The sequence below is a fragment of the Prenolepis imparis genome, unplaced genomic scaffold (assembly GCF_030444845.1).
Source record: "Prenolepis imparis isolate NDT839.2.m4 unplaced genomic scaffold, iyPreImpa1.0 SCAF_7, whole genome shotgun sequence".
NCBI lineage: Eukaryota > Metazoa > Arthropoda > Insecta > Hymenoptera > Formicidae > Prenolepis > Prenolepis imparis.
Window position 1 is genome coordinate 1,079,590 of NW_028141165.1, and position 24,071 is coordinate 1,103,660.

A 24,071-nucleotide genomic window follows, 5' to 3' on the forward strand; every position below is an offset into this window, starting at 1 on the left:
AGTAGAGATAGATTATCGTAATAACGACAAGGCCAGAACAATAACATTGTACAATTTCATTAAAAGTTTGAGCATCGAACCGAAAGATAAACCGCCGCAATTCACCATGAGAATACGAGATAGGCGAGTGCAGACGACTTATCCGGTAAGGCTTACCTGCCAAGTTATCGGGCATCCCGTTCCAGAGATTACGTGGTTCAAGAATGAAACGAAGATCTCCCAAGACGGTGATTATCTCGACACGCAAAGAATGTCCGACAAAAATATCGATTCTCCAAGAATTCGAACGTCCTCTTTCAGATCGTCACATCTTCTGGGACGACGACTCAAACTTCCACACTCTGGAAATAATTCATTCCACCCTCGACGACTCTGGATGTTACATGGTGACAGCGAGGAACGTAAACGGCTCGGTATCTTGTCGATGTATCCTTGTGGTGGATAAAGGAATTCGAGCTTACGTTGCCCCAGAGTTTCTTCGTGATCTCGACGCGGCTTACACGGTTTATTCTGGCGGGGAGCTGCGAATGTCTGCGCAACTCGAGGCTTATCCGAGTGTCGGTGTCGTCTGGTAAGTTATAATTATGATTAAAAGCCAAGATACACGTAACGTATCATAAATCATGTTAACATACAAACGATTGTTGGCACCTTAAAAGCTACGTAAAAATCTAATATCGAAAATAAATCTGCGTGGGACTGCTAAGTCGCGTAAATTAGCTCGACCGCTGAAAGACGCATCTAAATCGGATGATTCGGTCATACTAGAGCCACTTCAACTTCAATTAATTTAATCGCTGCGTAATTAAGTCAACTCGTAAAATTTATTTATAGCAAAATTTCTAATCTTGTAAATGGTATTTCTAATTCATTTTCTTCCTGCTCACGTGTCAAAGATAAAAGTTAATAATTTTGTATAGTTGATAAATTCGTATTAACAAAATAATATTAACAATGCTTTAATAATAATAATATTAATTCGCATAGGCATCGCGATGGTATCCGACTACGACCTAATAGAAGAGCCGTAATGACGTTGAGCCACGATGGTACCGTCCAATTCTCTTTAGCTAACGTCACTGCGCGAGATGCCGGAGTTTACAGCTGCACAGCGACGAATGCAGTCGGTCATACGGAGACATCCACCCGGGTGGCTGTCATCACGGATGCAATTCCGGATCAGTCGTCCATTGGATCATTCAATATTATGAGCGCGTCATCTCCGGATATACCGTGAGTCTAATCTCCTCGAAAACAGCGCGAAGTTGTAAATAAATATAGAAATAATCACTATAATCATTATAATATATATTAATTCTTTCCCTAGATATTCCAAAGAACCGCTTTTTGTCACGAAACCATTATCAACCGAAGCAGTCGAGGGCGATACGGTCGTCATACTTTGCGAAGTCGTCGGAGATCCTAAGCCCGAAGTAATATGGTTGCGCGACTTTCTCAAGGTAAGCGAATTTTTTTCAGTTTTTAAATACTTTGTATTTGTGACACTCTGCATCTTTTTAAGTACAAGTTCGATTTAAAAAAAAGCAAACTACAACGAGAATTTTAATATGTCTGTTAATAAATTATAATTAAATTATGGACGAATGTAGATCGAAAGAAATAGTACGCAAATGATGAAGTGACGTGTATCTAATGCTGCGTGAATCTTATATGGATCAAGGTAGTTTAAAAAAAAAGTGATCACGTAACGGAGCGTATTATATCCATAAAAGCAAACAATGCATTGTGTGCGCCGAGAAAATGGCATTGACATTGAATGGTTCCATAAATGGTAACAACGTGCGTTACACGTTATATTATATTTTTTAATACGAACGAGAAAGAATAAGGTACACTCTCGGGGAGAGGATCCGTATTGTCAATCGATGATTGTACGATAATTCAAAATAGGAAGTGGTGCATCCTTTTGACCGAAACATCCGTACATCCGCATTACTCCGAAATATCTGCATAATCGCAAATGTATACAGTATTCCCCCACTTTTGTCGTTGGCTTTCTTCGTCGATGGATCGACCCTAACGTACGAGCGGCAAAACAGTCGTGTCGCGCAACTTTAACGAATGAGCAGCTACTTTTAATCAGCTATACGATATCCTCGCGCTGTATATGTTATGTGTATAAAAACGTAATTATTATTTTTATTATATACTTGATTGTTCTGTAAGTTTTCAAAATTTCTGCAAGAACAAACAGGGGTTTAATTAATCTAAACAATATTTACTCCAAAGAATAAAATTCAACTCCATGTGGAATACGACAGTGTAAGTGTAACATTTTTAAATAATTGTTTATTTAGCCGAGAAAAGTGAGATCAATTAATTTTATAAAACTCAAGTCAAATTCGCAAACTTGAAATAAATTATTAAATAAATTAGATTAAAATAAATTATTACATTTTATGTGTTAAAATTTGCTTGTGTTGGAAACTTGGCCGCACGAACCCTTACTTTCCTCGGGATTGCATATATTACTGCAAATGCAGTTCCCATTTGATCAAATAATTAACTTATTTTATAAATCAAATATGCTCAAAGAGTAATTATAAAATTTTATATAAGAAAAATCGAAAATGATTCTTTCTATAAACAAGTAAATTAAATTTGGATTTTGTTGCATACAAATATAAATTAATATTTTCTAACATATATATATATATATATATATATATATGTATATATAAAATTATTTGCATATACATATTTATAATGACATTGCCGAAAGTCCTTGCAACTGTTTGCAACTGACAATTTATGGCGCCTGTCTTTCGCAATCGGGAAGTATCCTCTGCATAAATTTAAACGTAGACGAGTTATAAAATGCGACAGGTGCAAGATAAATGTGTCTGAGAGGGTTCATTATGTCACGATTCCAATCCAAGGGTGAAAAATTGTGTGACTTTCCGCTTGTTTGGCTAGACTAACTATTAATGGAAATTGAGATCTTTAAATTCATGAGGAACGAGAGTGTATTGCGAGAAACGGTAATATACTCATTGGTACTCGCGTAATACGCACAACCAGGAGATCGGACTGCAACGATCTGTTCGACTTTCGCTCCCTATATGGGCTAGAACCATGACGAAGACATCTCTCACCTCTCTTTTCTCGCTCTTTTTAACTTCCAACGTCGTACCACACGCTGAGTTTTAACCCCGTCTCGTAATCTTGCGTAAGAACTAGCATCCAAAGTCTATCAATACGAGCACGATTTGAACCAGACGAGACAACCAAGCGATTACACGCGATGCGTCACGCTCGAGGAAACCGTAAACGTCATCCCGCGAGTCAATGCGTCTTCATTGTTTATTATGATTTTCGCAAGTTAAATACTGTCGGTGACGAATGACGTCGCAGAGACGTCAATTCGACGTCAATATTTTCAAAGCGTTATCTAAAGTTACTTTAATTTCAAAATTTTTAATTTTTATTAATTAAATAATAATAAATTTTAATTTATATTAATAAAATAATAACAAATTAAAATTCTTTAATCACTCCTTTATACTCGCTCGATGATGTAATGTCGTCCTAGCAAGCCGAGTTATACGTGTTATTGTCGTCGGCGATAAAACTCACGTGAAGCGAGAACGGAGAGCACATCGATAAGAAGCGGTATAAACATCCACGATACATGACATTCCGGCACGGTCGAATCTATAAATATTTGTGCCACTTACGCGACTTTAGATCTTGGAATATTCGTATTATCATACATGCGCGTTTTGCTTTGCAGCCCGATTATTACAAGGACGCGCCTCACTTCCGGCTGGTGGGCGCAGGACCACAGTATCGGTTGGAAATACCTTACGCCAAACTCGACTTCACCGGAGCGTATTCCGTGATCGCTCGCAACTGTCATGGGGAAGCTAAAGCTATAATTTCTTTGCAAATTTATGCCAAAGGTGAGACGCAAAAATGTTCTTTCACATCGCACAAATTCAATTAATAATCAATGATCTTTTCAGGTCAAGGCAAAGAGGAACAAACACAAAAATCTCACGGGTGAGTTACTTACATAACATATATAATCGTACATAGATATACTATCTATATCGTTCCACTAATGAAACATTAAACTCTGTAGAAAAGTGATGACCCTGCCGATTATAAAGAGGGAGCTACGAGATCTCAGATGTTGTGACGGCGATGCTGTTTCCTTGGAGTGTAAAGTCTACGCCACGCCGGAACCGCCGTTGATTCGTTGGGAACGAGGTGGCAAGGTAATGAGAAAATGCCTTATTAATGTTATTTTTCGCGATTGATAAACTAAAATACAAAATTTTCTTTCGTTAGATCATAACTATGACTGGCGATTTCGCCGCCGAATTCGATGGCGAAACGGCCCGATTAAGTATTCAGCATGTCTATCCTGAGGACGAAGGAGAGTACACATGTGTGGCTTACAACGACCTTGGAAAAGCGTATACATCAGCGTGTCTAGTTGTGGATGGTAATAATCTCCTCGAGACTGCTTTACAAAAACTTTTCGAATAAAGACGCAATGCGAATCGTGAAACCGTCTCTTTGAATTCACTTTGTTATGCTAATTGTCGGTCACATTCAAAGATTATGATGTAACGTAAGCATGACTAATAAACGTAAATGCGTTACAGCACATACATGTACACAAGTCGGAACTTATAATCTCAAATATTCGTTAGATCATAAATATTTTGATATTTGTCATAGTACCTGAGGGAAAGGAGAATATCCTGAGTCAAAGATTAACGAGGCCAGCGGGTCTGTTGTCGGCAGGATCGACCCCGAGATCAACTCCGCGATCGACGCCAATCAGGAGTCTATCACCAGCGGTTTCACGTAAGATAAAAACTCGATCTGGAAGCTTAAAGAAAAAAATATTTTAAAAAAAACATAAGAAATAATCGAACGAGAGAATTGCTTTTATAGATGGACGCGAGTTCAGATCACCTCAAGTTCTGCCGCGAGGCGGCACGTCGTCGAAACGACCGAAGGTTTGCCCGCCGAAATTTTACGCGGTTCCGCACAATCGTCTGGTCCAGGAAGGCGAGACTGTGCGCTTCCAGTGCGCGGTGATCGGTCATCCCGCGCCCTGGATAAGATGGGATAAGAACGGTACCATCGTGACACCGAGCGCGAGGATCACCATCAAGGAGCGGGATGACGTTAAGATACTCGAGATCGCTGATGTAATGCGGGAGGATGCCGGTCTCTACAGAGTGATTGCGGAGAACGATTTTGGCCGGATCGAAGCCAGCGCTCGTCTGGAAGTAATAAGTATGTATATATGTACATATATCTAGCAGAGAAAAAAAGAATACACACTTCTTTCTATATATCTTACACTAGTCTCTTTTTTTTCTTCCTGTAATATTAAATTTGTAAATCTGAAAAAGGTCGATACGAATCGACAAGTCGGACTATCAGAACTAGAAGCGCCTCGCCTAGGACTTATCCTTCCTTCGACCGGAGTCTCCTGTCAACTACCAGCAGAATAAACGAACGCTTGCAGCTGGAATGTCGCATAAGAGGGACGCCAAGTGTAACGTCGACGTGGTACAGGTAAAAACTTTAACGCGTGATATATAAGACAGATTTACAAGAAAATATTATTTTTTAATTTGACCTAGAAATGGACGACCATTGGAACGATCCGCTAGGATAAAAAGACATTTCGACGGCACGACGGCCAGAATCGAAATATCGAAAGTGAAGGCCAGTGACGCGGGTGAATATACTTGTGTAGCGACCAATGTCCTTGGATCAACGAGAAGCAGTTGTCAGGTAAATGAACGCTCATTATGCATATGTGAGCTAATAATTTTCAGTTTCCTAGAGATCCTCCGTGTGTTACATTATTTCTTCAACTTATCCTCAGGTAACTATATTAGATCCGCATGACTCGTCTATAGCGGACAAGGACGCACCGCGATTTCTACGATTGTTGCCGGAAGAGTCGATTGTCATGGAAAATCATTGTCATGAATTTCAGACAGTAGTCGCAGGTAGAATTTATCTTATTCTTGAAATTTCTACTTAACTGAGCTTTCGAAAAAAAATAATGAAATATAATCTCTACGGTAAGATATTATATGTTATTTACATTTGTTCTCTCAGGTACACCTCCTTTCACGGTCACTTGGTCCAAGGACGGTCGCGAGTTACCCGACAACGATTATTATAGGTGCATTATATACGGAGACGGCGGAGTTGCTCTTAGATTATCCGAGGTTCGCCCACAAGATGCCGGCGAATATACCTGCGTCGTACGAAACGATTTCGGTGTCGCGTCCTGCGATAGTCTTTTTGCTGTTCAAGGTCTGATTTGTGTTATTTCATCTTTTAATATTATTATTCCATCCTTTACTTTAAAGCTTTTTATCTCTCAATGTTTGGAAACAGACTACAAAGACGTTCCCAAATTGGCACCGCAATTTACAAAAACTCCACTGTCAGTCGTTGCCGTTAAAGGTGCTACCGCGTGTTTCTGTGCCCGAACGCAGTGCGAAAGAACCATGGAATTGATTTGGACAATTAACAGGAAAGACGCTAGAGAAAACGCAAAGTGTAAAGTATGTAAAATAAAATATATAGATATATTAAATTAATTAAATAATCATTAAAATTATATAATATATAAATATATATCATTAAACCCCCCCCCCCTTATATAAACATTGTTTTGCACACTTGCTGTTAATTTTATCATTTATACGTTTAAGATCGAAAGAGATGGCAATGTCAGCATCTTGCGAATACGCGACATATCATCGCGCGATACGGGAGAGATTCAATGCACAGCTTCCGTGAATGGAAAGGGTCCATCCATCAGTTGCGTTGCCAAACTGCGATTGCAACGTTCGTTACACGATTCCACCGACGGAAGCCTTTCACCAGTCTCTATAATGACAAAGCCCGAAGAAATTCAATCGCGTGCACAGACTAAGTTATCGCTGAACATTAATAACACAGGCATGCCAGAAAAAATCATGAAGCTATCATCATTAAAACATCGACGCGAAAAGTCGCCGACGAGAACCAGATCATTTTCGTTTCCTCGGCGGATCGTATCTTACACTAATTGTAAGAATGTTTCTCCTTTGTTAGCAAGAAAACGCATTCCTAGCAATGCGTCAGCTGATAATCAGAAATCACGATTTGAAAACGATCTATCGCGACAGAGAATTACAGAGAAGAATTTAGACAGTAACGTGAAATTTTCGAACGATCGAAAATTATCATTCTCATTAAATGAGGATATTTCGATAAAATTATTATCACCAAAGAAAACGGAACAATTCCATTGGGATACTAATGTCGTATCGAACGAAGAGTGTGCGGAATTGCTCCTAGAAGATTTGATGAAAGCTACGATAATAAAAGATCCAGATGACGTCACCGTATTTAGAGGAAACAGAGCAGTACTCAGAGTAACTTATCAAGGATATCCCGAACCGAAGGTCAAGTGGCTTCGAGTAGTAAGTTTCACTTTCCTCGTCTATATATTTATCGATTTCATCGATTATTATTACCGAGTTAGAAATGTTCTAATAATATAACGACGCGTAACTCTGATTCTCGCGCGAGCAAATTTTTGTATACATGAAAGAGGCTACTGTTCTCTGTAATAGACGCTCTGTTTCGCGATTATAATATAAACTACATCGATATAAAGCAGTGTGATTACAGTACGTTAATGTAAACGAGATTCTATCGATCTCTCCAAGTCTCTACACAATGTGGACGAACACGAGCATAATTTTTCTATAGAGATTAATATACTGTCAGAAATTACTGTCAGTTATTCAAGATGATTTGCTTATCTTTAGCCGCGAGAAATATGTTGAAACAATTTCTGACTATAATACGTATAAAATCCCCACCAAAATGTGACAGACGTGTGTAAACTTCTGGAAAGCCAATCGAGATATATATTATACATTTCGATCGTCGTGTATCATTGCCATACAGCCACGTACGCAGCTGGCGTCAATCAACTTTATCTGTGTTACATTAATTCCTAAGTATATCTTTTTGATACCTTTGACATATTTCATATATATATGGAAACATTTTTATTTTAATTTTTAAGAATCGCGAACTGCAGCCAGATAAGAAGATTAGGATAATCAGCGGAAACGGTACATCTTGCCTGACATTAGATGATGTGACATACGACGACGCTGGAAAATACGAGGTCTCAGTGGAAAATTCATTGGGCAAAGAACGAAGATTCTTCAGCTTGGCTGTGGAAGGTATTTGTTTGTACATATATATTGTACATATATACATCCGTTCGCTTTCTCGCGACTCGTATTCGAAAATTTATAACACGCTATTAGAGCATGACTCGGCACTGCTCGATTCGACCTTGGCTTAATTAAGCCTAATTACGCGGAGAGCATCAGTGTCGCTGATCGAAACAACAACCAACAATGTTCGGAATAATATAGAAAGCGCGTTTTCTAAAAAAAAGAAACGATCGTATGTTCTACGAGCTCGTAATTTAGAACAAAACATCGCTCCATTGTTCCTCGTGCGTAAATGCGTGTTGCACGGTCCAGTTCCTTTCTTCGCGTACAAGGTAGACAGCAGTCTCACGTGACACACGCCGCGCAATAATTCCTCCTTCCTCCAGCTTCCTCCACCATTAGCATTCCACCTCCTCTTCCTCTTTCCTCAAGACCGCGTTATGTCTAACATAAGTCTTGGTGAAAAGACGCGTGTACCACGATAGAGAAGAGATATACGCGCGATGCGCATCAACAACGTAACGTAATGACGTGCATATTTGTTTCAAAACGCACGCGATCGTGCTCCGAGTCTGTGTTTGACAATCGTAACGTTATCATAAAATTTGAATTAATCGCGGTTTAAGATAACAGTGTGTACCGTAAATATCTACTAGTTTTCTACGCGGATGAAAATGTGTTGAAAGAGAGATTTGGATTTTCATTCAGGTCCAGCCGAGCCAATCGCGGATAAACCGAGTGTGAATCTCAGCACAGGCCAAGCTACGATCGTCTGGAGATCGCCACCTTACGACGGAGGTCGCACGGTAATAGGATATACGGTGGAAGCAAAACACGCCGGTGAAAGCACGTGGACGGTAATTGCCGAGTCTTGTCATTCGCTGAGTCATACGGTATCGTCAGCTGAAACAAACTCTGTGACACCGGGTAAGAGTTACCGTTTCCGCGTCCGAGCTGAAAATATTCACGGCCTTAGCGAACCTAGCATGGAGTCTGATCCCGCCAGAATTCCAAAGCAAGGAGAAACAATGTTAGAAGAGGAAGAAGGTGATGATCTATTCTTAAAGATAACTTTACAATATTATACTATACAATAAATTTAGTTTAAAAAAATTTTTTTAATTTTAAGAGACGTGCAGTTAAAAAATTAATTAGCTGAAAATTGCTAAAAAATAATCGTTTTACTTTTTCAGATGATTTCGAGCCGAGCTTCGCAGCTCGTATAGTAGAACCGGAAGAGGGAAGATCGTTCGGCGAAAGGTACAAGGTTCTTGAAGAGCTAGGAAAAGGTCGATACGGTATAGTTAAAAAGGTTGTCGAGAATGCAACAGACATGAATTTCGCTGCCAAATTCGTCCGAACAATCAAAGCGAAAGATCGCGAACAGGTGCGCGAAGAAATCAAAATTATGAACGCATTAAGGCATCCTAAACTTCTACTACTGGCTGCTGCTTACGAAAGTCCTCGTGAAACCGTATTGATCACGGAATAGTAAGTATCTGATATTAATCATTAGATCTCAATTATATTTACGTATTAAATTTAAATAACGTTATAATATAATATTTTTTCTCAGTATTTCAGGTGGAGAACTATTCGAGAGGGTGGTGGCTGACGATTTTACTTTAACCGAGAGGGACAGTATCCTCTTCATGCGACAAATTTGTCAGGGAGTCGAGTATATGCACAAGAACAATATCGTACATCTCGATTTAAAAGTATGTTTTTCGCGGATAATAATGAATTATTAATTTGTGATATACACGAGCTAAACAGAGTGACTTGCTTTTATCTTACAGCCCGAAAATATAATGTGCCGTACGCGTACTTCTCATCAAATTAAACTGATCGATTTTGGATTGGCTCAGACTTTAAAATCCGATACACCGATCAGAGTGCTTTTTGGCACACCGGAATTTATTCCACCAGAAATCATAAGTTACGAGCCTATCGGCACCGAGTCGGATATGTGGAGCGTCGGTGTAATTTGTTATGTTCTGTAAGCTTAATATATAATAAATTAATTATAATAATTTAATAATACATATATTAATAATAATAATAAATTTAAGTAATAATATATCAGATTAATTGATCGTTATTATATATAGATTGACCGGTTTGTCGCCATTCATGGGAGATAACGATGCAGAGACCTTCGCTAACATCACACGAGCGGATTATGATTTAGAAGACGAAGCTTTCGATGCCATATCGAATAATGCCAAGGATTTTATCAGCGGATTACTTATTAAACGAAAGGAGTACGTCGCTTTCATATATTTTTTATAATTTTTAATATTATTTCATATATTTGTCGTATTTTAAAAAATATTTAACTAGTTTAAATAAATTTAAATCCCCTCTCTCTATTTTTTCGATATAGATTACGCATGTCAGCCACACAGTGTTTAGAACATCCATGGATAGCGCAACACGCTGCGACAATGAGCAGAATAGTTTTGCCGACAGAAAAATTGAAGAAGTTCATTATACGAAGAAAATGGCAGGTATGAATTTTTGGAGAATTCCAAACTTATTTTTAAAAATTAAAAAATTAGTTTTGAAAATTACAAAGTTATAATTATTGTTTTGCATAAAGATGACAAGTAGAACGTAATACAAATATATGTATATGAAAAGATAGATCAATATTACTTTTCTAAAACAAGTAATACTCAGGATGGCATGTTTTGTTAAGAAGCAGTAAAAATTTGACTGATATTTAATCAACAATATGTTTTGGCGTTAATTTTTCTTTATCATTAATCAATTAATCAAATTTGTCGCAGTAGAACATAACATCAACGAATAGCATAGCCTTTCTACAGTTTGAATATTGTGCAGTTGAAATATTGTTTTCTGTTTGAGATATTGTTTTTTAAATAATCTCAGCATGCGTTTAAACCTCGAGTGTGCACGTGTTGCGCTATTTATTTCAACAGAAAACAGGAAATGCCATTCGCGCATTGGGAAGAATGGCAATTCTTTCTGCAAATAGCAGACGTAGTCCTACAGCAACGACGGAGTCGTCACCTACACTCGAAAAAGGGTTTGATATGCAATATTCCGATGATAGAGATAAATCAATCTGCACTGCCGTCGACGAAGACACGAAACATATTGTGACAGGCGCGAAAGAAAATTCTGCCGAGACGGAATCATGGACACGTCCTACGTATGTGACGGAAGTAATTAATGAGATACAAAAGACACCCACGAAGGAAGAAAGTAGCTTGAATGGTCTTTCAAGTCAGACGGAAGAAAAAACGTGTAAAATACATATCGAATTAATTCCAAAAATACAAGATGTCACGGCGCGTCTGGAGATTTTAGCGTCGAAAGAGAACGAGAAAAGTGACAAAGAGTTGATCGAAAAATCTTCTCAAATGGACACGATTCCGAAATCACAGGCATTGCGCAGAGTATTTCGTGGAGATTCGCGCGATTCCGGAATAGGTGATTGCGGTTCGAGCCAAATGACATCCTCGTTACAAATAGATGAACTAGGAATAGAGTCCACTATCGTGGAAGAAGCAGATCATGAGACTCACAACAGAGAAAGTAAACAACGAACATTGAAGAAGGAAGAAAATCGGCAAAGTTCAACCGCGGGGATCCTAGTGAGTTTAGCACAAGACAAGAAAACCTCTCTTTTTCACGATACCGAAATTGTTGCGGGCAACGACAAGGTAGCTACAAAGAGTGACGTGACTAAAGCTTCGTGTGAAACTAATCTTGCGCGGAAAGGTGTGTGTAAGCGCAATTATATATATATATTTTTTTTTTTTGCTAGTATCGAATTATTTATCATGGATAATAAAACAACGTTATTAAAATTTTACAATTTCACAGTTGCCGACGAGAATACGAACGCAAGGATATTAAGCGGACGTAACCGCGACAGATTCCTTCCAACCGGAAATGTAAGTCGCACGGCCAAGATATTCGAAAGGGAGAGTGAAACATCGAAGTCGGACAATTCGCAAGTTCCGCAACGCGCGTATCCTGCCACTCTGGTGACAGGAAAGCCGCACAACGAAAGAATACAAAAAGCTTTTGCGTTCTGGAATAAATAGAGATCTGTTGAAAATATACCGGCATCACAAATAAAATACAAATCGAAGTAGATAAATCTTCGTACCATTTTCAAGCGATATAAAAATGCATTGGTTGAGAGAAAAAAACATGAATATATATAGAAATATTGTTCTTTACGCACATATATGTAAAGTAGTAATGTACAACCTGTTGAATATATATGTCTGTGTTGAAGTCATAATCCTTGCTCGTTCCTAACATTCAAAAATGAATATAAATTGTTTTATCAATTGTATCAATATAAATCGTACCAATGTGACGAAAACACACGCACTTGTTAGAATGAGTGATCATTTTCATAAAAAAAAACTTATATGAAACAACAATTTGTATAATAACTTTTATCGCGTCGCAGAGTTTAAGAAAAAATCCAATTCTCAGTATCTGCAATTTGCTTTTTATTTTTTTCTATTTAAACGCTAATATTGTAATTGTATTCGCAAGTTGAAAGAATATTCTTCGAAATATTCATCGAAAGTACATTTCAATTTTGAACATAAATTTTGAAACATCCATGCCGCATATTTATATGCATACAATCGATACTTTTGTTAAATGTATAACATATATATATAGTACATATACATGAAAAATCTTTTAAAAATACATATGTACATAACTAAAAATGTTTCTTGACGATTGATATAATATATCTGGTATAATGCTCTTCAGCAAAGTATAATTATATTGGATGCATATTAATGCACTTTATTAAATCTAAAATTATTATATGCGAACATATCCCTACAGTTGTATTGCAAAGATAAGACGGGCAACGTTTGTATTATTATTATAAGTAATTTACATAGAGAAAAATAAAAGATATATCTATGTATGCGAATTATATTAATAAATACCCATACACATACAAAAATATTCATTATTTCATGTGACATATATTAGATTATAAGTATATGCCATATTATAAATCTCTATAACTGTTTAAAGTCTCAGTCAACTTACTAGTGTTTGTGCAACTCTGATGACTCTAAATCTCCGATGCTATTATAATCAGTAGTTGTTAAAAGTTGAAGAGTATCGCCAATATCCAAGTAATTAAAGCTATCAGCTGTTGCCGGTAGCCAAATAGTAGTAACATGCTCATCAACGACAGGTGTAGGATTTCTAGAAGATGAAAAAGTAGTTTTCCTTTGTTTCAAAATACAATTTTCAACAAATAATTTATAAAAATTTTTACTTACCCTGTCTTTGCAAAATTAGTCCACATTTTCGTACAACTTTCTAAAACTTCTCGATCCTTTGTACCTATCGCCGGCGGATCAGGATAATCGACTTTACATTTTGGCAGGTAAAAAAGATATGACATCTCATCACCATGAGAAGCTCCTAAAATATCAATTATATGAAAATTATGTATTACTAAATAGATAGCGAAGGTTTGATCTATGACGGATCTATAAATTATACAAATTATAGATTTACCAATCATAGGAAGATTTTTTAATTCATATTTTGTATAAGTTATTTCATCACCGACGTAGGAAAAATTATATAAGTAGATTGGAGCTTTTTTCTTTCTTCTTTGATTGTTCACAAAATTCCTAACAGGAAGATAAAAACACAAGTCACTTAAGCATTGTATAAAAGCTGGAATACTTTCTTTAGTAACCGGCTTATTATGAAAATAATGCTTCTTAACTTGCTCCGTCAATCGCGTTATCTTTTCCGAGTCTTGCAAATGTGTAAACCTTTTTATGAAAAGATATAGATCTGCATACATTGTCTCTAAAGCCTTTTCACTGGTATCTGTGAGTAGATATAATAGAAATAATTCATTAATTTAAAAGAAACAAAGTATTACACACCATATGTATGGAAAATTTTTATAAAATAAGCAATGTACGTGTATGTGTGTATATATAGAGTAATCTTTTGATACCTTGAAGAAACATGATGAATTCGTGAGAAGTATTACCAATCATGATTGGTATATCATTGTTATTAAGTAACTGAGAAATAGGGCATGGCAGAAAAGGTCTCTTTGCTTTTTCATCGATCGTAGGTCCAAACGGGAGAGTAAAACTGCGTATTTCCTACAAAATTTTTCATGATGTTCAACACAATAATATCATATATATACACATAAAATTTAAGATATAAACAAATCCTGACGCACATTAAGTAATACATTAAGTTAACTCAGTGCTTAAAGAATAAAATAAAATTAAAATTAAAAAAAATAATTTACCTCAGAAGTAAGAACATTTTTTTGCACATTGATGATCTCGGCAGCAGGTATAGTTTTAAGAAAGTCAACCACTTCTCTAGGATCCTTAGAATCATTACCAAGTATTGACGAGAGCTTAAAAGCATTTGCTTCTGCATTATCTGTTAGCGCCCAGAAGCATGTAGCCATACCGCTTTGAAGAATGGCCTTATTAAAGAGACCTGAATATATACAAATATTAATATCTTAATATTTTTTAAACCGGAAAATTTCATTATTATTGTTAATATTAAAAGCGTATTATACCTTTAGATGACGGCGACAGCACCAATAGATGCGCGGATGAACCGCCTGCACTACCGCCAAAAATAGTGATGTTGTTCGGATCTCCTCCAAATATTTCGATATTTTCCTTGATCCATTTCAATGCCGCAACTTGATCCTTCAAGCCTTGATTTCCGCTTGCCACTTTATGACCAATATTTAAGAATCCTTGAAAAATAGAATCTTTATAATGTATACGTAAGTTAGCGAATAACAAATTATTTTCTAACAAATATTTTGTAACAAAAAATATCTTGAAGCACAAACATGCGATAAGAAATTTTCAAACTTTTTAAAAAGAGATGCCTTGTTGGAAGTACAATATATTTTACCTAAAGCACCAAGTCTATAATTTATAGACACTACAATGACGTCTTTTGCCATAAGATAATCAGGTCGTTCGTGAATGTCATTGCCAGTACCAGTAGAATAACCTCCACCATGAATCCAAACCATAACTGGATTCTGTGTCGTCTGGTGAATATTGTAAGGTATATAGACGTTAAGATAAAGACAATCTTCGCTGCCAATTATCGCTTGAGTTGGAATCTTTTGCAATTGTACAGAAACATCACCGGCATTTTTGGAAGCATCTCGGATATCTTCCCAAGAAGCCGGAGGTTCGGGATCCTAATTTCAAATAATAGTAAAGTGCGATTCTATATATTGAAAGTTGAGACAACATTTTACATATATCACAATATCTGCGATATATATATATATATATATATATATATATATATATACACATGTATATATTGAGATAATTAAAACCGTGTCATTTATTCATAAATGTGTGTCATTTATTAATTTAATTATTAATCTTAGAATAATCGTAAAATAATTTTAAAAATAAAGACATGATATAAGAAATAAATAAAAAAGAGAGAAATTATGTAATTTTTTTATTCGATAAGTTATACCTTAAATCTCAACTCGCCCACTGGCGGAGCAGCAAATGGTATGCCTTTAAAAGCGAGGTAACGAGAACCGAGCACATTGTCTTCAAAGATTCCTTGCAATTTTCCTTGCTTTACAGTCACGATTGGTCTTTCCATGATGAACTATTTCCTACTGTTCGTGACACACTGTCGTGACGAAGTATGCTAGATACTGCTTATCTTATCATCTTTATCGTTTTATGATTGATGATTGCAATGCAGATATCAGTAACCTAGGGCGAATGTCATCAATTTAAAAAAACGCATGATGCGCAACTGCTGCAAATGCAGCACTTTACTGCACTTGCGCATTAATCAATCGATGAATTAAAACTCGCCCATAATAATAAATAATATTTATTATGAGTGCATATCTATATAAAATATATATATATATACAATATATACTTACACAATGTAACACTACATACAATATGAAATACACAATATGAATTCAAAAGATTAAATTATTCCAAGGTGTTGATCACGAGAGATCAGTAAAAAAAAATTATATTTCGAAAATATTATATTTAAATCATAAAATTTACATCTGTAGTCGATAGGATGTCGATAGGAGAGATATGTATATTCTATTCAAACTCTTAACTCTTTCTAATTCTCAGAAATCGTTATAAACTCTTTGTTAATGTTATTCTTGTAAATTCTCAGAGAGAGAGACGTGCTCGACCGAGCGGTCGCCGTTTATAAACACTCAGTTAAAACGCTTATCCTTTCAAATGAAGCCAATAATAGACATGCCAATCACGGCATGGCACGTTTCGTCAAAGGTATACAATAAAATCGAGGCAACGGACAGATAAACATACACGAAAACACGACAATGACCCGACACGAAAATAATAACATAATACATATACTGGTGACTTATTCCACGGACATCCCGCTACATCAGATACCGCTAACACATCTCTCTGATTTATTGACAATGTGTGAGTTTATATCTCAAATATTATATTTTAAAAAATATCTTCTAAAAATAAAAAGATATATACCATTTATATTTTTTATCGTAGACCCGTGATATCCTTTCCACGTACATAGTACTGTGTATCTAAATTCACAGAATTGTATAAATAACTTTTATCATATTTTATACACTGTCAATTAAATCAATCGATATAATTAATTATATATTAAGAAATTTCTTTCAAAAATGTGATCTTTTTATATGCGTGAAAAGAGAATTTTTATTTTGCTATATAAGAGGGCATATGTATTTGTTATTAAATAATTGTTATACTGCACAATTAATATTTGCATTTTCTTAAATATACTTTATAATGTACTTTATTTGTTTTGATTCATAACACTATTGCAGGTTTTGACAGGATTTAATAAGAGGATTTAATGATTTAATGACTTACAACTTATCATAGCTTATTGACATAGATAACTGCTCAGCTGCTACTCTTTGAGTGTTTTGTTTCTTTTCCAAAGATAATTTCTTAATTTACTCAATATCGTAAAATATCATACAAAATCGTAAAATAATTAACCATTATTTACTATTATTAATTGTTATTACAGTAATTGACGATCGACAGTGAAAAAGAAAAATAAATAAAAACGAAAAATTAATAATCTCTAAAGAAAACTAAATTAATTATTTTTCTTTAATTTTGTTTATCCATTAATCAATTAGTTCAATGGAATCTTAACTCCTTTATATCAATATTATTTTACATTTTAAATATAATCAAAATATTATTCTAATAAGTTTTTATTATATTTTCAAAGTGCATGCAAAAAACATATTAGGATAATTAATCAGTACATTTATTAACTTTATTAAAATTTCTTTTAACTTTATATATTCTAGCCTGTATTATAGTAGCTGTTTTAATTCTTTAAAGCATCTAAAGACTTTCCTGGTGATTCATCTGTACGATATCTTGAATCTTGAATAATAGATATACTGTTTCTATTTCCATCGCATTGCGTTTTTTTTTAAATATAAATGAATAAAAATGACATTATTTCTATGAAAATGAAAATTAATTGTAATAAATACGTTGATATATGCTATAATTATTGATGATTTCTCCTCTATTATAAATAGCGATTATTATAATTATATGTATAATAATCAATTTAAATATATCATAAAATAAAAAAATTGGTATATATATGTACACACTAAGCCATCTGTTATTAAAATATTCAAATACGAGATGTAAAATAAATTTTTCTTATTTATCAATCCAATCATATTATTATGAGTGTAATATAATTGTTCTTATATTACGAGTATTATTTCTGTGCCTATGTTGCTGAAACATTCCATCAATATTTTGAGTGAAATTCTTGTAACTCTAAATCTCCGAATATGCTATTATAATCAGTAATTGTTAAAAGTTGAAGAGTATCGCCAATATCCAAGTAATTAAAGCTATTAGCTGTTGCCGGTAGCCAAATAGTAGTAGCATGCTCATCAACGACAGGTGTAGGATTTCTAAAAGATAAAAGAATCATTTTATTTTGTTCAAAACGATCTTTAACAAATAATTTATAATATATAATATTTACCCTGTCTTTGCAAAATTGGTCCACATTTTCGTAAGAACTTCTAATACTTCTCGATCCTTTGTACCTATTGGCGGCGGTTCAGGATCATCGACTTTACATTTTGGCAGGTAAAAAAGATATGGCATATCGTCAGTGTGAGATGCTCCTAAAATATAAATTATATAAAAATTAATAAATAGATTAATAAATAGTTAGATTCAAACTTGGTCGATTTAAAAGTTTTATATATTATACATTTACCAATCATAGGTAGATTATCAGGATACATAAGTTTCGTGGTAGTCATTTCATCACCGACGTAGGAAAAATTATATAAGTAGATCGGAGCCTTTTTCTTTTTTCTTTGATCGTTCACAAAATTCTTAACAGGAAGATAAAAACACAAGTCACTTAAGCATTGTATAAAAGCTGGAATACTTTCTTTAGTAACCGGCTTATTATGAAAATAATGCTTCTTAACTTGCTCCGTCAATCGCGTTATCTTTTCCGAGTCTTGCAAATGTGTAAACCTTTTTATGAAAAGATATAGATCTGCATACATTGTCTCTAAAGCCTTTTCACTGGTATCTGTGAGTAGATATAATAGAAATAATTCATTAATTTAAAAGAAACAAAGTATTACCACCACAAACAAAGTATATATACACCATATGTATCGGAAATTTTTATAAAATAAGCGATGTACGTGTATGTGTGTATATATAAAGTAATCTTTTGATACCTTGAAGAAACATGATGAATTCGTGAGAAGTATTACCAATCATGATTGGTATATCATTGTTATTAAGTAACTGAGAAATAGGGCATGGCAGAAAAGGTCTCTTTGCTTTTTCATCGATCGTAGGTCCAAACGGGACAGTAAAACTGCGCATTTCCTACAAAATTTTTCATGATATTCAACAATATAATATCATATATATACATATATAATTTAAAATATAAACAAATCTTTACACACATTAAGTAATACATTAAGTTAAATCGGTGCTTATATATATATATATATATATATATATATATATATATATATATATATGTATATATACCGGGTGTTAAATTTCAAACGTAACAGGTGGAATATCTCGTAAACAATGCATTTTAGAAAAAAATGTTACCTACAAAAGTTGTAGGGTTTCGAGGGGGACATAACATAGTAATATTCATATGACCTTGGGCGGCGTCTCCAAGATCAAGTGGAGGTAAGAATAAATTTTTTAAATGGAAACCTATATTTTTTATTATAACATCTTTTTCTACTAATTAACTTGAACAACTTTTATCTGAAGCATTTTTTTATTTACCTAATATTTTTTAAGATATTCAAGAAAAACTTGGTAATTCTTTCAACATGTTTTTCTATGTAAAAATTCTGTCTTTTTTATTTAAAGATTTATTAATAAAGCATTTTTTCTTTTCTGAATCTTTTCCTTCTGTCATTTGACTTTCAAACAGATGTATTGTAGTCGATCAGAAAAAACACATAACAGATAGACTGAGCACTCAGTGTGTTTACATTTTTTGTTGTATCGTCAGCGCCAATCCACGGACTTTCATATTTACGGAAGAAGGTGGGAATGTGTAACTTTTTAAATCAGTTACAGTAGTGCGACTAATGTGGTCATTAGAGTAAATTGTGTTTCCATTTTCTATTCTTTTTTCACTTGCCGTTATGGTGCGTTATACTGATGTGGAATATCGTGACATGCTTTTAATTTATAGTGAATGTAGACGAAATGCTAGAGGAGCTGCTAGAGTTTACCGGCAAAGATACTATAATAGGCTCCATTATCCATCTCCCATGGTCTTCATTCGTGTATTTTATCGTTCAGGAGAGCACGGAACTTTTGCCGCTCATCGCAATATAAATCGGCCTCGTCCAGTTTGTAATGACAATAAACGTTTTAGCAGCAATTACTGTGAACCCTCATTACAGTACACGACAATTGTCACGGGAACTTGGAACATCCAACGTAAATGTTTGGAATATTTTGTGTCGTCAACACCAACATCCATATCATATCCACTTACACCAAGCATTAACGCAGGAAGATTATAATAGAAGATTAGAATTTTGCCGATGGGCCTTACAGCGCTATGAAGAAGATGAAATGTTCTTTTCTAAAATATTGTGGAGCGATGAAGCTACATTTCATAACAGTGGCCATGTGAATCGTCATAATCTTCATTATTGGAGCGACCAAAATCCTAGATGGTTAAGACAAATTGATCATCAACATGTATGGTCGTTGAATGTGTGGTGTGCCATTGGTGACACAATTATCGGCCCATTTTTCTTCGATAATATCGTTAACGGACGAATTTTTTTGAACTTTCTGGTTGAGGAACTACCTCCTCTTCTGGAAGATTTACCTCTAAACCTTCGACAGAACATGTGGATGCAACTTGACGGAGCACCTTGCCACTTTAGTGTAATCGTCAGACAACACATGAATGTTATTTTTCCTGACCGATGGATAGGTCGGGGAGGTCCAGTGTCTTGGCCTCTCAGATCACCTAATCTGACTTGCCTAGATTATTATTTGTGGGGTAGAATCCGGAAAATTGTTTATGTTAATCCTCCAACTACAAGAGAAAATATGATAGAACGAATACGCGAAGCGTGCGGAAGAATTTCAAGAGACGAATTACAAAGTGTGCATAATGGTTTCCAACGAAAATTACAAGCTTGCATAGATGTAAGAGGACAACATTTTGAACACTTAGATTAATGGAATTTTTTTTTTTTTTAAGAAAAAGAATTTGGTTGACTTCGATACTCTTTCTAAAAATTCTTTTATTTTTAAATGTGAAGATTTATGAATAAAGTTTATTTCTTATTTGCTTCATTAATTATTTTCTTTTTTCTTTTTTGAGTCCTTTTGTTCCATTATTTGATCTTCAATATCGTAAGCTGAAGAGTTACCAAGTTTTTCTTGAATATCTTAAAAAATATAAGGTAAATAAAAAAATGCTTCAGATAAAAGTTGTTCAAGTTAATTAGTAGAAAAAGATGTTATAATAAAAAATATAGGTTTCCATTTAAAATATTTATTCTTACCTCCACTTGATCTTGGAGACGCCGCCCAAGGTCATATGAATATTACTAAGTTATGTCCCCCTCGAAACCCTACAACTTTTGTAGGAAACATTTTTTTCTAAAATACATTGTTTACGAGATATTCCACCTGTTACGTTTGAAATTTAACACCCGGTATATATATATAAAGATAAACTAAAATTAAAATTAAAAAAAATAATTTACATACCTCAGAAGTAAGAACATTTTTTTGCACATTGATGATCTCGGCAGCAGGTATAGTTTTAAGAAAGTCAACCACTTCTCTAGGATCCTTAGAATCATTACCAAGTATTGACGCGAGCTTAAAAGCATTTGCTTCTCCATTATCTGTTAGCGCCCAGAAGCATGTAGCCATACCACTCTGAAGAATGGCCTTATTAAAGAGACCTGAATATATACAAATATTAATATCTTAATATTTTTTAAACGGAAAATTTCATTATTATTGTTAATATTAAGAGCGTATTATACCTTTAGATGACGGCGACAGCGCCAATAGATGCGCGGATGAACCGCCTGCACTAACGCCAAAAATAGTGATGTTGTTCGGATCTCCTCCAAATATTTCGATATTTTCCTTGATCCATTTCAATGCGGCAACTTGATCCTTCAAGCCTTGATTTCCGCTTGCTACTTCATGACCAATATTTAAGAACCCTTGAAAAATAGAATCTTTATAATGTATATACATAAGTTAGCGAATAATACATATTTTGTGGCAATAAATATCTTGAAGCACAAACATGCGATAAGAAATTTTCAAACTTTTTAAAAAGAGATGCCTTGTTGAAAGTACAATATATTTTACCTAAAGCACTAAGTCTATAATTTATAGACACTACAATGACGTCTTTTGTCATAAGATAATCAGGTCGTTTGTCAATGTCATTGCCAGTACCAGTAGAATAACCCCCACCATGAATCCAAACCATAACTGGATTCTGTGTCGTCTGGTGAATATTGTGAGGTATGTAAACGTTAAGATAAAGACAATCTTCGCTGCCAATTATCGCTTGAATTGGAATCTTTTGCAATTGTACAGAAACATCACCGGCATTTTTGGAAGCGTCTCGGATATCTTCCCAGGAAGCCGGAGGTTCGGGATCCTAATTTCAAATAATAGTAAAGTGCGATTCTATATATTGAAAGTTGAGGCAACATTTTACATATATCACAATAACTGCGATATATACAGGGTGTTCCATTTTAACTTTGCCATCGAAATATCTCGTAAAGTCTAAAAAAGATACGAAAAAATGTTTCAAACAAAAGTTGTGTGGCTTCAAGGGGGACGTAAGATAGTGGAAAAGATTTGACCTTGCATAGTCATTTGAAGGTCACGTGAAGGTCATCGTCAATTGCTTAAATGGAACCTACTACTTTTCTTTGCATTTTCTTGTAGCTTATCTCGAGAGCTTTCCAAAACCCTATATATGAGTTGAATTTCGTTCAGAATTTCCTGAGTTATAAGGCTTGAAAGTTACAATACCCATTACTCAAGATGTACCACGCGGAGGTTGCCTAGTCGGATTTACACCTCTCTTGTGTTCAGAGAAAGATTGGAGAATGATCCAGCCAGTGAAGGCAAGATCAGTAATTGATGCAGCCAGTGAAGGCCGACTAGGCAACCTCTGCGTGATACATCCTGAGTAATGGGTATTGTAACTTTCAAGCCTTATAACTCAGGAAATTCTGAACGAAATTCAACTCATATATAGGGTTTTGGAAAGCTCTCGAGATAAGCTACAAGAATATGCAAAGAAAAGTAGTAGGTTCCATTTAAGCAATTGACGATGACCTTCACGTGATCTTCAAATGACTATGCAAGGTCAAATCTTTTCCACTATCTTATGTCCCCCTTGAAGCCACACAACTTTTGTTTGAAACATTTTTTCGTATCTTTTAGACTTTACGAGATATTTCGATGGCAAAGTTAAAATGGAACACCCTGTATATTGAGGTAATTAAAACCGTGTCATTTATTCATAAATGTGTGTCATTTATTAATTTAATTATTAATCTTAGAATAATCGTAAAATAATTTTGAAAATAAAGACATGATATAAGAAATAAATAAAAGAGAGAGAAATTATGTAATTTTTTTATTCGATAAGTTATACCTTAAATCTCAACTCGCCCACTGGCGGAGCAGCAAATGGTATGCCTTTAAAAGCGAGGTAACGAGAACCGAGCACATTGTCTTCAAAGACTCCTTGCAATTTCCCTTGCTTTACAGTCACGACTGGTCTTTCCATGATGAACTATTTCGTACTGTTCGTGACACAGTGTCGTGACAAAGTATGCTAGATACTGCTTATCTTATCATCTTTATCGTTTTATGATTACAATGCAGATATCAGTAACATAAGGCGAATGTCATCAATTTAAAGAAACGCATGATGCGCAACTACTGCAAATGCAGCACTTTACTGTACTTGTGCGCATTAATCAATCGATGAATTAAAAAGCTTGCCCATAATAATAAGTAATATTTATTATAAGTACATATCTATATAAAAAATATATATATATATATACAATATATACTTACACATTGTAACACTACGTACAATATGAAATACATAATATGAATTCAAAAGATTAAATTTTTATTCCAAGATGTTGATCAAGAGAGATCA

General features: G+C 34.8%; 2 protein-coding genes across 2 annotated transcripts in view; one reads left to right on the forward strand and one right to left on the reverse strand.

Annotated features, from left to right (window-relative positions):
* Positions 1–13,188, forward strand: part of LOC145939159 (uncharacterized) — a 38,099-nt gene extending 24,911 nt beyond the window's left edge. Inside the window, exons 23-47 of the mRNA XM_083043373.1 lie at positions 67–227; positions 301–571; positions 988–1,233; positions 1,328–1,460; positions 3,755–3,923; positions 3,987–4,023; positions 4,106–4,241; positions 4,315–4,471; positions 4,711–4,839; positions 4,930–5,277; positions 5,397–5,562; positions 5,631–5,784; positions 5,879–6,005; positions 6,118–6,318; positions 6,403–6,572; positions 6,723–7,478; positions 8,093–8,255; positions 8,961–9,299; positions 9,446–9,743; positions 9,829–9,970; positions 10,052–10,251; positions 10,364–10,516; positions 10,639–10,762; positions 11,198–12,002; positions 12,108–13,188. Of these exons, the coding sequence (XP_082899499.1) occupies positions 67–227; positions 301–571; positions 988–1,233; positions 1,328–1,460; positions 3,755–3,923; positions 3,987–4,023; positions 4,106–4,241; positions 4,315–4,471; positions 4,711–4,839; positions 4,930–5,277; positions 5,397–5,562; positions 5,631–5,784; positions 5,879–6,005; positions 6,118–6,318; positions 6,403–6,572; positions 6,723–7,478; positions 8,093–8,255; positions 8,961–9,299; positions 9,446–9,743; positions 9,829–9,970; positions 10,052–10,251; positions 10,364–10,516; positions 10,639–10,762; positions 11,198–12,002; positions 12,108–12,331 (5,809 nt within the window). The 3' untranslated portion in view covers positions 12,332–13,188. The remainder of the gene's footprint in view (positions 1–66; positions 228–300; positions 572–987; positions 1,234–1,327; positions 1,461–3,754; positions 3,924–3,986; positions 4,024–4,105; positions 4,242–4,314; positions 4,472–4,710; positions 4,840–4,929; positions 5,278–5,396; positions 5,563–5,630; positions 5,785–5,878; positions 6,006–6,117; positions 6,319–6,402; positions 6,573–6,722; positions 7,479–8,092; positions 8,256–8,960; positions 9,300–9,445; positions 9,744–9,828; positions 9,971–10,051; positions 10,252–10,363; positions 10,517–10,638; positions 10,763–11,197; positions 12,003–12,107) is intronic.
* Positions 12,728–23,718, reverse strand: LOC145938143 (uncharacterized). Its single transcript, XM_083041551.1, has 16 exons — positions 23,553–23,718; positions 22,241–22,538; positions 21,904–22,089; positions 21,620–21,819; positions 19,075–19,228; positions 18,594–18,920; positions 18,354–18,498; positions 18,114–18,279; positions 15,789–15,929; positions 15,198–15,495; positions 14,848–15,033; positions 14,563–14,762; positions 14,254–14,407; positions 13,797–14,120; positions 13,556–13,700; positions 12,728–13,478 (listed from the first exon to the last, which is right to left on the reverse strand). Exons 1-16 carry the CDS (start codon positions 23,685–23,687, stop codon positions 13,316–13,318), a joined length of 3,222 nt encoding a protein of 1,073 aa, XP_082897677.1. The 5' UTR covers positions 23,688–23,718; the 3' UTR covers positions 12,728–13,315.
* Between the last annotated feature and the right edge of the window lie 353 nt (positions 23,719–24,071).